The sequence below is a fragment of the Epinephelus fuscoguttatus genome, linkage group LG7 (assembly GCF_011397635.1).
Source record: "Epinephelus fuscoguttatus linkage group LG7, E.fuscoguttatus.final_Chr_v1".
Classification (NCBI taxonomy): domain Eukaryota; kingdom Metazoa; phylum Chordata; class Actinopteri; order Perciformes; family Serranidae; genus Epinephelus; species Epinephelus fuscoguttatus.
Window position 1 is genome coordinate 20457329 of NC_064758.1, and position 15840 is coordinate 20473168.

The following is a 15840-nucleotide window of genomic DNA, read 5'->3' on the forward strand; positions in this document are numbered from 1 at the left end:
TGAGAAGAGAACAGAAGGAAGGGAGGGGAGTATCACTGTCCGAGGGCTGCTGTAGAATGGCAACGAGGATGTCAGCCGACCAACACTCGCTACCCGGTCCCTGGTTGCAGCGATTTGTGATGCTGGCCAGCTAGGAATGAACTAGCAGCCTGCACAGTACAGTCCTCTCTCGTCTAGCTAACATTTAGCAGTGTTACTTACTGATCCATTAGAAAGAAAGCTAGCTGGACATCCGTTTTGAAGCCTTTTTGATCACAGAGCTCCCTCCATCTCTTGAACACCTGACTGAGGTTTACTCTTGTTTTTCCTCTTCTTTTATCACTCTCCTTTTTGTGCATCCTCGCCTCCTCAGACAGAGGAGCTCGTTTTATTTTGGGAGGCCATTTTTCACTTGTCTCCAGTGCTTAATTTGAGCCGGAACGTACTGGAACGTGTACCAGGATCTTTTCAGAAAAGGCCTTGGTGCGTTCTGGAACTAATTTGCATGGGTCTAGAACTTTTCGCATCTAAAAACTACATACAGTATTGGCTGATGTCACTAGTGTTGCAGGGTGTACTGGTAATGGTAGATCACGGTACTAAAACTCCACAGTAGCCTACATATGATAGTTCAAAGTCCAGTCGCAAGACGGTGAGTGTCCATGCGCCGTCCCGGCGCGTGCTGGTCAATAACGGCACGCACTGGCCACCTGGCACTCAATATGCTGCTGTAGTGGTTTGTTTTCCAGGCATGTGAGTATCTTTGAGCAGTGAAAGTTATTATTTATTTCTTTTTACTTGGCAGCAGTGATTTGTTTTCCACAGAGCTCTACGTGTGTGCATTTTACTCGCATTTGTGACTAAAAATAGTTTGTGCGCGCAAATTAAATCATTCAGCTCGCTGTGTGAGTACAGATTTCAGCCAGCAGCAGAAAGGAAAATCAAATCCTGCCGGTTGTGGGTTGAACGGGAGTCACAGACAGGATACAGCGGTCATTTACGGTGGAGGCTCATAGTGCTCCACGCCGCAACATAATGGCTTACCGGTGAGTCCGACTCCAGGTCCAGTAATTTCCTCTTCTTGGTGTCATGACTGCCCAGTAGTACCTGGACAACTGAGCCGTGGCGGCACACAGGTATGTGGAGTGTCAGAGGAGAAACGAGCCGTTCACATTTCTCTCTTTGTGGCAGGTAACAGCCCGCAAACCTCACTGCACTTTAGGGACTGTTCGTTACTTATGAAGGGACTGTTCTTTACTTGTCAGGGGAGGAGGGTGGCTGGTTGATTTTTATTTTATTTATTCATTTTATTTTGATCCCCCCTATGTTCATCACTCATTGATGCTGTTTTTGAAGTATGAATAAGTCAATAAGTAATTTATTCCATTGAAATATCATTGATGTATTATAGAAAAGTGAATTATCTTTTTATAAATGACAAAAGGCACATCTGCCTCATTTTTGCTGTGGTATCCTGATACTACTCAGAACCGTGATACTTTCACTGGTATCGTACTGTGGGTCCCAATTTTGGTACGGTGACAACACTAGATGTCACAACCATTCCATTTGGAGTCGCACAGTGAGGCGGCTCGGGTGCCGCTTAAAAAAGTGTTCCCCCACTTTTGGGAGTGGGGGAACACTGCTCTCTCAGAGGCCCAAAGTGTTCCCCTACTTCTAATTTTACAAATTAAGCACTGCTTGTCTCCAAACTTTGTTTGTCTGCCAGTGTGCTCGTGACTCAACTATCTCATGCCCAACTCCTCATAAGGACTCGCTCCAGTCACTGATTGGCTGACTGACCAATTTCCCAATACATGACGCGTTTCCTGCCGTAAAGCAGATTTTTTCCGCAAAATTGCACAGCCACTAAGTAACCTATGTAAACGCTGATAGTCTGATTTTACTGTGGCCACAACCCTGTGCAACCCACATTATTTTCATAATCATATATTTAGAAAAAGATGCTATCTGTTGCCTCTTTAAGTAACACGCTAGGGCAGCTTAATGTCGGCATTGTTTGGTTCTGTGTAAAAAAAACAAACAAAAACAAAGCTAGCAAATGGAAGGGCAGTATTGCAGGATCTCTGTGTAAAAAGGGCTGTAGTTCCTGTTAAATTACTGCGATAATCTTTTAGGCCCCGGTAGTGATTTTCACTCTTCATGCATGGACTACATTTAGGAACATTCCCCATCTTGCACTTTTTCACACATGCCATGGCAGTTGTTTGATGCCAGTGTTCTTGTAATGTATTTAATAATAATGTAAACAAATCGGATTCAAATGCGTCATCAGCAGAGTCTGTAATTGGTTTGCACGCTCCACATTAAAGAGTCTTTCATCAGATGGACGTAATCTTATTACAGGCTCGTTCCTGCAGTGTTACTTTCATCCACAACACAGCTGTACCTGCAGTTTCCATGAAATGTCACAAGAAAATTGGTGGTACAGTTCCATGAAAATCGATCCCTGCTCCCATTTACACATGGCCCCAAGCAGGAAATGTTCCTGAACATTTCAGGGATGGACTGCATGTGTGAAAGGGGCGGTAATCATTTCACTGAAGACAAATTTGTGTTATTATCCTTACAGCAAACTAACAACAGTGAGATGAAACAACTTCACAAAGCTGGCAAAAAGTGCCAGTAGTTAGTGTAGTTTGAACATGGAAGTTACCGTCTGCACCTTCAAGGCCTGTTATGTATGATTAATGTTTTTGGGGAAAGCCAGACAGGCAGTAACTCTGAAATTGCAGAAGCTCAGTAAACGTAAAGTTGCAGGTTGAAATCTCCAGATTGATGAGGAGAGAGAAAAGGTTTCTCGAGGCCTCTGTGTACTAAAACCTCTCGCGCTGCCCCAAGTCATAACTACCTAAGACGGACAGCCTTATTATCCTGTATATCATCAGAACACAAGCTGCAAAAAAGTATGGTGCATCTCATCATAGGACCATAATCTTTAACCATATTGTCGTTCCTCCTTGCCTTGATTTTTATAGACAGTGTTCATAATCTACTCAGAATTGTGCTAAGTGTTTAGGTGAATCAGAGTGAGTGATTGGTCTAAAAACTTACATGCAGGGATGAAATGTTGCTTGCTTTTTATAACAGCGCTCATAAATTGCTTTATGATCTCTGGGCTCTAAAAAAGTGCCTTGGAAGAGACAATCTTAGACAATGTTTTATGTCCACAGCTTGTTAAGCACATGGGTGTTTCACTGTAGCATCTGGATATCGCAGGAAAACATATGCGGACACATCTGCTTCGGCACAAACGAGGAAGAAAAATATGAATCTCTTCCCTGGACGAGGTTCATCAAAAAACTGACGACTCATAGCTCATTTTGTGCCGTTTCAAGTTCTAAGCTGCACAGTCTCTCTGAGCAGTGTAGAAAGCAGCGGCATCCCAAATCAGCATGTGTGAGCGATGATCTGATTTGACCTCATGCTGGTCTGAAATCTGAAAACTATCTGAGGCTTTCTGTCAGCAGGCTGTAGGCCCACTTCAAACAATGAGCTCCCTCCAGCACAAAGGGACAGGGATGTTTTTGCTTTTCATTTGTCATCTCCAAATCACAGATTGGATTAAAAAGTGTCTACTTCATTTGCTATGAGTGCCTTGTTGGACAGTGGTAGTGTATAAAAAGTATAATTCACATCAAAACACCCATTAAACAAATCATAAACTCTGCTTTATAGCTATAGTGTTGATCTTAAATTTTCCCTGCAAGTCGGCACAAGGCCCTCTGTTGTCTCAGGCCACGGGGGAAATTGTGAAATTGTTTTCAGGTCCGGGATGTTTGATGAGAAACACATGTTGGAGCTGGCGAGCTACTTATCATTCACCGTTTGCGGCTTTCGGGGTTTGCCTCACCACGCCGCTCAAAGTGCGCCACGCTTAGCAATTATACCTCTCAACGCGGAAATGTGCCTTTAACCCGAAACACATGGAGACTTCTGTTTCTCCAGCTGCTAAGTAAACATTTCTCGTAGTTTGGAAACCGCTCAATTGCGGAGTGCGTTTACTGTCCCTAAACTGGGGACCTCATTATGGAAGTGAGTTTAGACAGACTGACTCATGTCCACACACACACACATACGTGCACACACACACGCACACACACACACAGAGCACACGCTGATGCTGCACATTTCCAGACTTCAGAGACAGTTCCTCTCTTTTTTCCCTTTTTTTCTCAGTTATCATGACTCTTCAAAGACACGCTGCTGTATTCTACCACTGGTGTAAAGGATAGATTTGCCTGAGGATGATTCATCCCCGATGTTAAACAGCCTAGTCTATTTCTGCTCCATTATCATTACAAATCTGCCTGTTAACTGTGTTTTCCCTGCTGTCTCAACTCACTGATCGTTCTCTTTATTAGTGGATACTACATAGAAGATTAGAAACCGCCTCCTTGCTTGTGCGAGACGAACTGCCAGTGGGAAAGTGCATAAATAGAGTGAAATCAATTGCACTGTACCAGTGTTTCCACTCAAAAACACTCCTCTGGGGACTTCCTTCTGAAACTAATTCCATCATAAATATACATGCGTTACACGAAAACACACTGTCTGCCGGCGGAGTAACTGTGAATTAATTTGCCTTCAGACACTCTTAAACAAGCCTTGTTAAAGATCTTATCTTGTTGCTAATGGTCCACAGGCATTTATCTTCATTTAGCCAGATGCGTTGCCGTCCTTGGGTGCTGCTAGAGTTGATTTTTTTTTTTCTTTGCTCGGGATATCTTTTTTTTTTTCCTTTTTTTTCCCCTCAAAGCACTTAGTAAACCAGCAGAAAGATGCCGACCCCTATTGCATCCAGGCACCCACTCGAGACATATTAGTTACAAGGCTTTTAAACCAGTTAGAGGGAATCTTTACTATGTACAGTATTTACACAGTAAAAAGCACATCCAGCCAACAGCACAGCGTTTGATGATGTAAAAGGTGGCACCTCTCTCCCAGGTTGAGTTGTTATTTTGGTTTTGGTTGGTTGGCTGGTTCATTTGTTTGTTGGTTGTTTGTTCATGCATGATGCTTTTTGTGATGTGCAGTGCCAAGCTGAGAATTATGTTCTCCACTGTGTAGGCCACAGAGAGCCCTTAGAGCCCTGCACCTGTACACCAGGAAGTGTGATAGAAGTCAAACACCAGATGAAAAGAGCAGATGTGCACTCATAACTCTGAATCTCTTTATTTTTAAATCTACGTTTCGCTTTTGCACATATTACCTTCCTCAGGGTAAAACTGTCATATGTAGTCTAAACATAGAATAATTAATAGTCTAGAAAGAGGTCACGTACATGTACGTAGCCAAGAAAGACCTCTTTACGTCTTTATGTCCACATATCCACACAAGAACCAGCAGGAGGATCACAAAGTAAAATGTTTCGATGTATGCATTTAAATCAAGTCTCCAAAAGAATGCATAATGCATTCCAGTCACACATGCACATGCAATATTAAAAGGAATACTTGGCCTACAAAATGACCATTTGTATATAAATAACTCACTCTGTGTTATGTTGAATTCGTGAAGAAACCTTTGTTTTTCTCACATGCTTCAGCGGTAAATGAAGAATCTAAAACAGGGAACATTCTTCATGACTTGAAGTTCAGTCAGAAACACTTTAGTCAAAAGAACTTTATTTCCATGTCCACATTATATTGTATTATATTTGGCAGTATGGCTCTGTTCTGGGGCCTCTCTGCCTTTCCTCAAGCCTACGCAGAAAGCCTCTTCCATGCGCCTACATGGAAAGCCTAAGGCAGAGAGAGCACACTTCTCTGCCCTTCCATGTGCCTACATGGAAAGCCTGAGGCAGGGAGAGCAGCAGCAAAGACCGCCCAGAACAAAACAGAGCAGCATCAATGGAAAAAAAGACAGTGATAAGTCAGACACAGTATGAAAGGAGGAGCTAGGGTGGAGGCAGGTTGCAAAGTGGCTTGCAGAGGAAGCCGCAACAGTAGGCAGGTCAGAGCAGTTTAAATAGGGCGCCCTGAATGAGATTCGCCAAGTGGTTGCATAGAAAGGAATCTCGTGATCTATCAGCTGACTCCCTTCCATCAGTCAGCTGCTCCATCAGTTGATGGGGCAGCTTGAGATCAGCTGATGTAGCTGGGATGTGAGCTGCCTGAAGTAGCGCTATGCTCAATTAAATGGCAACTGCGATTAAAAACAGCAAAAGTGTATCAAAACATTAATCTGCAAACTCTCAGTACAACCCAGGTCCCCTCTGTCTGGTCGTATGCTCAGTCCTTCCCAAACACATGCATTTTCATTAAAATCTTACTCTTTAAAACACTTAAGTGTGGCCCCCTTTTAGTGCAATTTATAAAGAATTTTCTCCATTTTTGGATTCTTCATCCACTGTGAAGGCGTGCAAGAAAAGGTTTTCTCGACAAATTCAGGGCAACATGGGGGAGTAATAGACATACAAATGGTCATTTTGTGGGTGAAGTATTCCTTTAAGGTTCAAGAAAATAAAAATCTTTGTGTGGAATATCTTTTAAGTAAATAAAGATAAATAATCTCAGAGTAAATACTCACGCAATAGAAAAACATTTTGGATGCAAGCATTTATAAAAGATTATAAGAAAACATATTCCAAAATAGCACACATAAATCTTACATGTAAAATATTGTGGTTAAGGAAAAAAACAAGAATCTTTGTTACTTCCTGTAAAATAATTGTCAGAATCTTTATAAAGAAGTCAGACAGACATCAGTCAGACATTTGCTTGCGTACGTTCACAGACCTGAAAGTATCGTCTTGATGACGCTGCTTTTGTAATCAGATCCTCTAAATCATTGCAGAAGTAAAATATTTTGATCAGCAGTTTGTTAAAACATCACACTGGACACAAGTGTGCGGTCTATTGGATATGTGTCAGCACTTCAGGTGGGGCTTTTAAAGTCAGCGGTGTTTCCTTCAGTCTCTCCAGTCACTGATACCCCTCCACTCAGCCTCTACCCAAGCAGCCAGTGCACTTAACACAAGATTCTTACACCAAGTGTGTGTATACACACTCACATAATGCATCTCAAAGCTGAAATCCAGTCCTGGCCCAACATTTAATTAGGTTTCTTCAGACTTAATAAGACATATGTCAGTGGTAGTGTTGTGTGACAAGTCTTGATGTGAGATATTATATGGTGCTGCTCGGTAGATAATGCACATTATGTAGCCGGCGGTTAACAGTTCTACTCTAAAGCCTTTTTCTCTTATGTTAAGTGATATAATATAGAAATACATTTCAGTTATTTGGAGCAATTTGCATATTTCTTAAGTTGATTCGGTGCCTTGGAAGTCTTTTAGCTCAGCCCATCCAGCAATTAATTTTTTTCGATGTAAAATGAGAGAGAAGCAGAATCCAGCCTTATTATACGGGTGCCTTGGGGAGGCGAGGGATTAAGATGGTTCTAATGAGGTGACGGCTGTAATAAGAGTGTCTTCAGCAGGCCTCCAATGCACCACCTCTAAAACAGGGCTCCTTATCAGCGAGGTTTAGGAGTCGATAAGAGCCAAAAAAAAGCCTCCTTTTCTGTCTCCCTTCACTTCTCCTCCTCTGCCTCCCTCCTTCCACTGTAAATGAGTCTGATCCCTTTCAGATGTGATTCAATTAATTTCTCTTAGATTTAATTACAAGCGAAAGAGTCCAAGTTATCCCTCTCCCCTCGATAGGGGGTCCACGCTGCCTAACAAGCTTCCTCTGGTGAGTCAGGAGAGTCTTAATTACAGTTTTTACTTTTCTTTTATCCCACTTTTTCCCTTGTCTTCTCCCTCTCCTCCCTCTGGTCTCATCAGTCTATCCCCCTGTTCTCGTACATGTTTGTGCTTTTTATTCAGGAATGGATTTCGAATGGGGAGCAATTATCTACATCACTGGTTCCCAGCCCTTTTTGGGTTCAGACGCCATACAGCCAAGCAATGCCTTCTCCAGCACATTTTCACTTCGCTATGCCCCTCGGCGGGCAATATTGATGCCAAAGGCACCCTTAAATGTCTTTATGAGATGCACTGGGCTTCAGCTATATCCACTTTAAACCCATCTGTGGCAATACTTGACACAGAGAGCAACCGACATAGTATAAAGAGCAAAATAGTCTGTGTAGTCTGGGAGGAAGGGGAGCTGGATGGGTCAAACAAAAGCTGACTTTTACCAACTTTCACCCAGGAGACTTTGAGTTTGTGTCGCTGTGTGAAACCAGAAGTCTGTGTTATTTTAAAATAACCTTATGCACCTACATCCCTTGTGAAACTGTAAGTCACGGGTGTTCTATCGTAACTTTGCATAATTTACGTATGGTTGCGTGCACAGAGGTAAATACACCACGTTACATACATTACGTAACAAATAAACTTTTTTTAACCCCAAATTATGATCTTATTTCTAAACCTAATCAAGTAGTTTTGTTGCCTAAACCTGACCGCAATCTTTGCACAACATTACGTGTCAGGCAGTGTTTCAACTGTGCATCAAATAGATGTGCTAAAAGGTGCCCTGTGTGTCCCAATCAGACACCAAGGGCATGACAAGGCAATGGTATTTGATGATTTGATGTCATCACAGGTTGTATTTCTCCATTAGTAGTTCAGTGAACACTGTGTTTTGCTTTGAGCACCCTGAGGAGGGACAGCTCCTCAGTATTCAGAAGAAAAATGCATATACCTTCACCTCCATGTTGGGCCTTTGATGTCTTCCGTATTTGATAGTTGCTATGTTTGATTCATTTTGCAGTAACCCAGTAGCCTACAGGACTTTGCAGTAGGTGCAGTCCAGTATTTATCATTGCATTTGAATGTGGCACGTGATGTTTTTTTCTCTAGGCCGTTATCAAAACCCGTCATTTTGTAACTCCCTCTGTCAAACACCTGCCTGTCCCAAAAAAGTGCTGCAGAGACAGATTTTCGGCAGCAATTTGCCATTCAAATACTTGCCATTATACCCTGTAGCATTTCATGCCACACCAGTGTGCGAGTGATAACGCATGCCTTTGATAAAAAAACAAAAAGAACAAAACAAACTGCTAAGCTATGGTCTGCCCTCATGAATGTGGCCATTGTTCAAGATAAAGTCATTATCCAAAACTCTGGACGCTGGCCTAATCTTTTCTAGATAGTATGGAAAATTATGTAAAAACAGCATGATTCACACTCACTGGACTTTCTGAGCTGCCGAGGCCATAAATGTGCCTGCAGTGGGACTGTTTGTCCTCCTTTCTGTCATCAGCAGCAGTAGGCCGTTGTGAGGTTGTTATGGTGACGAACGACCTGACTACACAAAAACATGTGGCTTTTAGCATTTGCATTTACCACATTTGTTTACCTTGTACTCTCCGTCCTTTTTTCCAAACAAAGCTTTTTTATTATTATTTCATGTTGTTGAGACGGAGCACAGAGGAGTTGTTGAAAGACATATATTGACTTTGTGCTGCGACCCTGCATGTGACCTGAACAGTGCTCCTGTGTGTGTCTGTGACATTTGTTGTGTGTGTGTCTCACTTGTTTGTTTCCTAAAGGCATCGTCTTCAACCAACCGCGTCCTGGACAACCAGACAGTTGGAGAGCTGAAGGCTGAGATCGTCTCTTTGAAGGGCTTACTGCTCAGCAGGTAACAAAGTTATCCAGACCCCTGTCACATGAAACAGGGCAGGTGTGTGTGTGTGTGTGTGTGTGTGTGTGTGTGTGTGTGTGTGTGTGTGTGTGTGTGTGAAGGGCGAACAGCTCACTGTTTTCATTGACTTTTGTGTTCCTGGATGTTGTCCGTTTGAACCATTTGACAGGAACAAAGCTCTTTGTAATTCACTCAAACATGCTATGTGTTAACTTGGGCCACATTTCATTTATACCTGACATTAAAATACTTTTTAACTCCCCACATAATCTCATGTCACTCTTTTAAATGACTGTTACTTTATTTCTTTGGTTTGCACATGTAAAAAAACAGCATATTATCAGGGGCCCAAACATAGATTCAAGTCATTTTAACAGTTGTATCAGAAAAGTCCAAAAAGCCAAGCAGTGTGTTGTATTTCTCCCCTTCAAGAGTGCATAACAAGCATGAAAGTTATTTTATGGCAATTTGACAACTCTTAACTCACCGTGTGCAGTTACCATTTTTTTTCCTGGAGCTTTTGATCACATTTTGTGGTCTTCCCCGCTAGTAGAGTTTGCTTTGTTGTCATCACGTGACTGTATGGACCCAGTGTGATTTAGAGACAGCATCAACTGACCATTATAAATGCTGCAGAATAACAGATACGTTCACAGGCAACTGACATGGTTAGTGTTTTAAAAAATTATTAAACACATGAGCTGTTCTCAGCACATTGAAATATCACAGCTACCCTTTCAAAGTTTTGTTTTTTAAAAAATGGATAAATGCCATAAACACTTAATCAGGAAAGTAGGTAGGAAAGCAGGAGAGGCTTCTAGATGGAAATAGTACTGATAAATAAAGACAGCAATTCTCTGTTTTTGGCAGAGTTTTCAGGGCGTCATGGTCAACAAAGTCCAAATGCTAGATGCAAATGAAACACACATTTTATATATGAATCTTTATTTCTGTATCCTTAAAATTATACTATGCAGGATTTTCCTAAAAAACAATAAAGACTGGTACAAAGGTAATCCCTCTGAATCATCACGTATGACTCATTAGAAGTGTGTGGTCGTGTATTTATCAGCAGAGACTCTGCCGTCTGCCTGTATTTTCTCATTTTGCTGTGTTCAGGACGTTTCTGGGCACAGCGAACAGGCATGGTTGGGACTTTTTAAAAAGATGGGGACAAGGTGCCAGACTGTAGGCAGCAGGCTACCAAGAGGAAGCTATAAAAACTCAAGGACACAGCGCAGAAAAAAATGCATATATAGTTACACGAAACGGCAGGCAGACAAAGCTCGTTAAAAAATGAGAGTGAATCTGGGGTTGGCTGGCGATACTGTTGACAATGGGACCAGTCTGTAATGTCACTTTAAATTAAAAAGCCAGATTAAAAACAGAACTCTTTAATTTACTTTTGCCTGGTCTGTTGTGACTGTGTGGAGATTTGCCTTGGTTGACGTTATACTCCCAGCCTGAAATATGATCCCAGTATGGAAATATTTCTGTTTAACTCAGGTTCAGTAACATAACCTGGTCCAAAGTGAGTTTCACTACTTCAGCCTTAAACACCTGCTGCGGCACATTAAAAGATGTTCATATTCTCAGAACTGTTGCTCTTTTTACCTGACTGGAGTTTGCAGACCTGAACATAACTGATAGCCCTTTTCCCTACGTATGGGCTAGCTTGGCTTGACACTCTTTGACTCAGCTTGTTAGCCCAGCACGGCAAGGATTTGCATCTCCACACAACAGGGCTACCCACCTGAAGTTGTGTCTTTAACTGATGACGCACTTGTTTAGAGTCGGCCATTCTTCTTCTTGGAGTTAGCCGCTAATTGCTAACAGCTACTTTTTTAATCTCCCATGGTGGGCCGCACAAGAAACAGATTGTCAAAATGTTATATTCGTGCTGCCCATGATCCCATCTGTCCTGTTTATACAAACTCCATTTTGGCGCCGTAGCTATCTCCCGCGGTAGATTAAAGGCGAGCTCACTCTGTCCCCCATTTTGCAATCATACCTTATGTACAGCACAGCGAGGCAGCATAACAGCATGATATTCCTGCTTTGAACAGGCAGTGTAAAAGGGGCTTATGATTGTTGAAACCATAATAATTTTGTGATAAAGTTGCAGATATTGGACACAGTTTGGAAGGTCGTGCATAATTTACGGGGTGTGGTTGAATTTGCGTTAATTTTTCCTATTAGCGACATCGTGACATCCTAGAGCGGCAGCAAAACAACCATCATGCAGTCATCTTTGCATACCCATGTCTACAGTACAGCACTGTTGTAGCTGGCCCGAGAGTTTGTGTTTGGAACTGAATAAATAAATTAAAAGAACACAGTATGTCACATTGCACTTTAAAATGACTTGCGCACTTAAATAATCATTAATCTGAAATACGTTTAAACTCAAAGGCACAAGAGGTTCTAATACTGATTGCACCATTTCTTTTACTTCACAACTTGCCTGGGCCAATTAGCATATTGCACGCATCAGCTGGTCTTCTGTGTTTTAATGCTTTTATTGGTAAGCAGGATAACCGCACATGTGCATAATTGCTCCTGTGCAACTTCAGTCATTTTATGAGTGCAAAATGATACAACACAGCAAAAGAAAAATAACCGATAAACTGTAGATACGTTTTAATCAGTCGTTTTATTTGTTGTCAAGGTAAAATCTGATTGTACCTACCACATGTTAATACAAGGTGGAAAGTATTTTGTGCTGCTAAAGGTCTCATTGTATACCGCCAGACATCCCCTCATTCTTCCCATCTTTGTTCCTCAATCTAGTCAGGCACAGCCCAGCTCAGTCAGGCCCATTAGCATGCATGATTATGTATCAGTGTCTATAATGAAGCCTGAAGTAAGAGTGTACATCAGAAAACCGGCGAGGACGAAAATTGCCTCAGAACTGTCTAGTTGAGCATGTTTTGTTCCCCTCGTACATTCTAATCAGCAATAATCCCTTTGTCATTTGCTTTCTTGACTTCATCCTGACTCTCACAATGAGTTTTCTGGCAAAGGCTTGAATCACAAACTAAAGGCTCTGTATCACCATCTGTCTCCAAACGTGTTCCCTTCCTGTTCAAATGATCCAAATCATCTCCAAACTGTTTTGTTTTTTTTAAAACCCACCAAGAAGTGCTTATCCCATTACGATTCAACGTTGTCTTTTTGATCTTAAAAGCTGCAGTGGATGTAATTAAAAAAATCTTAGAGCATCTTTACCAGGTGTGACGAACATCTGGCTGTTTGGGGGGGAAAAGCCATTTTCTCTGCTGTAATTATGAGAATTACATAGGGTGCTTTGTGTGTGGCTGCATGCTAAAATGTAAGCCAGCGCTGAGGATATGTTCTCATTCAACACCTGACTGAAGAAGCTATATATAGTTTTGTGGTTGCCCAATTATGGCTGATTACATCGTGGGAAAGCTCTTTTTATACATTTTCATCACAGTGAGGAGTGAGGAGTATGATTAGGTTGTGATCAGGCCTCATTTTCTTCCCCTCTCTTGTCTACCCCACTTTCCATAGGCGACAATTCCCGTCCACTCCCAGTATTCCCAAAATCCCCTCATGGCAGATTCCCCTGAAGCCGCCATCGGCGCCCGGCTCGCCGCCAGTCAACCACACCAACAGCAGCAGCGACATTTCCCCTGTCAGTAATGAGTCTACTAATTCCTCTCCAATCAAAGATGGACACCACAGCTCCCAGGATACACTGGGAGGGCCTGATGGAGCGCATGCTATCAACGGAGATGACGTCACGTTGGGGCTCGGCGCAACGCTGCCCCTGGACCTGAAGGACCAGGTTCGCATGGAGGTGCAGGGGGAGGAAGAGAAGAAGGAGGAAGAGGAGGATGATGTGAGCCACGTAGAAGAGGAGGAGGAGGAGGAGGAGGAGGACGGTGTAAGCATGCAAACAGAGGATCGGCGAGGTGGGGATGGACAGATTAATGAACAGGTGGACAAACTGAGGCGGCCCGAGGGTGCCAGCAATGAGAGCGAGGTGGATTAGACAGAAGTAGAAAGCACAAACACCCTCTCCGAGCACCGCCTCTCATCTCTGCTGACGGCTTTGTTTTACTCTGCTCTCTCTCTCTCTGCTCACACTTGTTTGTTTTTGTTTTTTTTTTGTTTTTTTTAATCCATCTTCACTGTCTGTTTCAACTTGTTTCTGTAATATCTTAATCTTGAGCAAAATGAGGAGTAGGCGTGGGCGTGAGAAGACACAAAACTGACAAATATTGGAGTGTCTAGTTGACACAGGGCTTACCTCAATTTACTTTTCATCATGCAAACTAAATGACTGCCTGCAGAGCCAAGTACCATGCTGTGATGTTTCTTTGAAAGGAGAAATGACGAGCAATAGTCAAATCAGAACGACTGTAAAAGGCTGTGTGCAGTACTAACCGTGTGTGACTTTTAATTTCCATGATTTGATCAGATAATTCACAGCTTTGCCTTGGTGTCCTTGTAATTGTACTAAGGCTCACATACAGACCAAAGAGGCAGCACTGCACAGAATATCTCTCCCGTATGGTGCAGCTGTAGGTCAGGAGTCATATGTTGGCACTTCAGTCTCAAAGTTACCGTGAGCTTCCAGAGAAGCATTAGCAGAGTTTGTCTCCCTGTTGATGGCAATAGGAGAGGACAAGCTCTTCCAGGGCCGGAGCTTTTAGCCTCTTTTATGTGTCCTTTCGCATTGGTGTCAGTCTGTCAATAATTCACAAGGCCAGCAGGGTGGCATTTGGGTGAAATAAAAGCCCTGAAATTCGAGATTAGAATGTGATGACGGGCTTTGTTCCATGCCGGTGTCAGAGTGCTCATACGCTCAAAGGAGGGGAAGATAAATGTTTTTTCCCCCCGCTTTCCTTTTTCACCGAGGGCTGAATTGTGCATCTTTTTTTTTTTTTTTTTTTTTTGCGAGTGTGTTTGCGCGTGGCAGGCGAGAAAACCCAGACTGTCTGCTGAGCTGTATCTGTGTCTCCAGCAGGGCAGCTGATTTGGTTTGTGAAGTATGTTAATAATCAAATGATCAACAAATAACAGATGTATTAGTTCATGCAGCTTGAAATGTCAAGGAGGCTAAAAGCGGAAATCTAATACAGAAAGCCCAGTTGCATTGTATTATTTTCTGTGACAAACCCCGAGGTCCAAATTATGTAGGGCCTCCTACGGTGAGTAATCTTTACAGAAAACGGCGCCAATATTTTGTAATTAAGCTGCAGTAAGACAACGAGGGCTGCCACAGATGGAAGTTGCAGAACTTGTATCACTTTTTTTTTTTCCCTGAGTGTGGAGGTGGATAGGGGAAGTTAGAAAAAAATGCCCCATGATTGAAAAGGAAAGTAATAAATGAATACTTGACTTATTGAATTACTCACTGTGTCTCCAGCTAACAAGAAGAGTCCATGAGTGAGAAGAAGGGATATCAGCTCTGGTGCCACTTCCACCTCCCATCACATGGCCTTCATAGGAACACAGAAAAGGTAGAGGGGCACTGCACATCTCTGTGTGACACCCGTCCTAACCTACAGATTATGTTTGGTTATATTTCTGTTAAATGTGTGTGACTGAGGAGACGACAACAATGCAGTATGCTGTAAATTATATTTTTTGATCTAGTAGAAATGAATTTGTATGTATGAATCAGGTTGGTTAAACAAAGTACATAATCAGGAGGTGTAACTTATGCTTCTTAGACACTGTAGAACCAGTCCTCTCTGTAACCTGCTGATTACTGTCTGAATGTCAGCTAAAAGTGTACACAAGTGTAATAAATCTGGTTTATCTCAAGTATAATCTCTGTTATATTCATTTGAGACCATCTGGACACTAACCACAAGCTGCTGTGTGTTACTATTAAAGGCTAGACTTAATATTACAGAGATTTTCATGTTTATGTTTTTCTTTCAGCTACATAAGTATATAGTTTGGGACACACAGCAGTAAAGAACAGGGTGCCGGTTGTAAATCCTATGAGAGTAAAATGTACCTAATTTGTATTTCCATCCATCCAGTAAACATCAGAGGATAGAAAAATGCACACCGAAATGTGAATGTGATTGTGTGTGTTCAGGTAACATTAAACATTAAAATCAGTTTGGTAACAATAAAATGCATCCATTGTCCAAGTTTGAGCCTTATATATCTAGTAACAACCTCTGTAGATTTTTACCATTTTAAAGAAATCCAAATCCAACATGTCTGAATATCCAAAGGCCCGTGAATTCAAAAA

The 15840-nt window shown here is 42.1% G+C and overlaps 1 protein-coding gene across 1 annotated transcript in view; it reads left to right on the top strand.

Moving 5' to 3' along the window:
• pex14 (peroxisomal biogenesis factor 14) overlaps nucleotides 1-15486 on the top strand; it is a 56198-nt gene extending 40712 nt beyond the window's left edge. Inside the window, exons 8-10 of the mRNA XM_049581555.1 lie at nucleotides 9505-9596; nucleotides 13134-13509; nucleotides 14998-15486. Of these exons, the coding sequence (XP_049437512.1) occupies nucleotides 9505-9596; nucleotides 13134-13509; nucleotides 14998-15021 (492 nt within the window). The 3' untranslated portion in view covers nucleotides 15022-15486. The remainder of the gene's footprint in view (nucleotides 1-9504; nucleotides 9597-13133; nucleotides 13510-14997) is intronic.
• The last annotated feature ends 354 nt before the right edge of the window (nucleotides 15487-15840 follow it).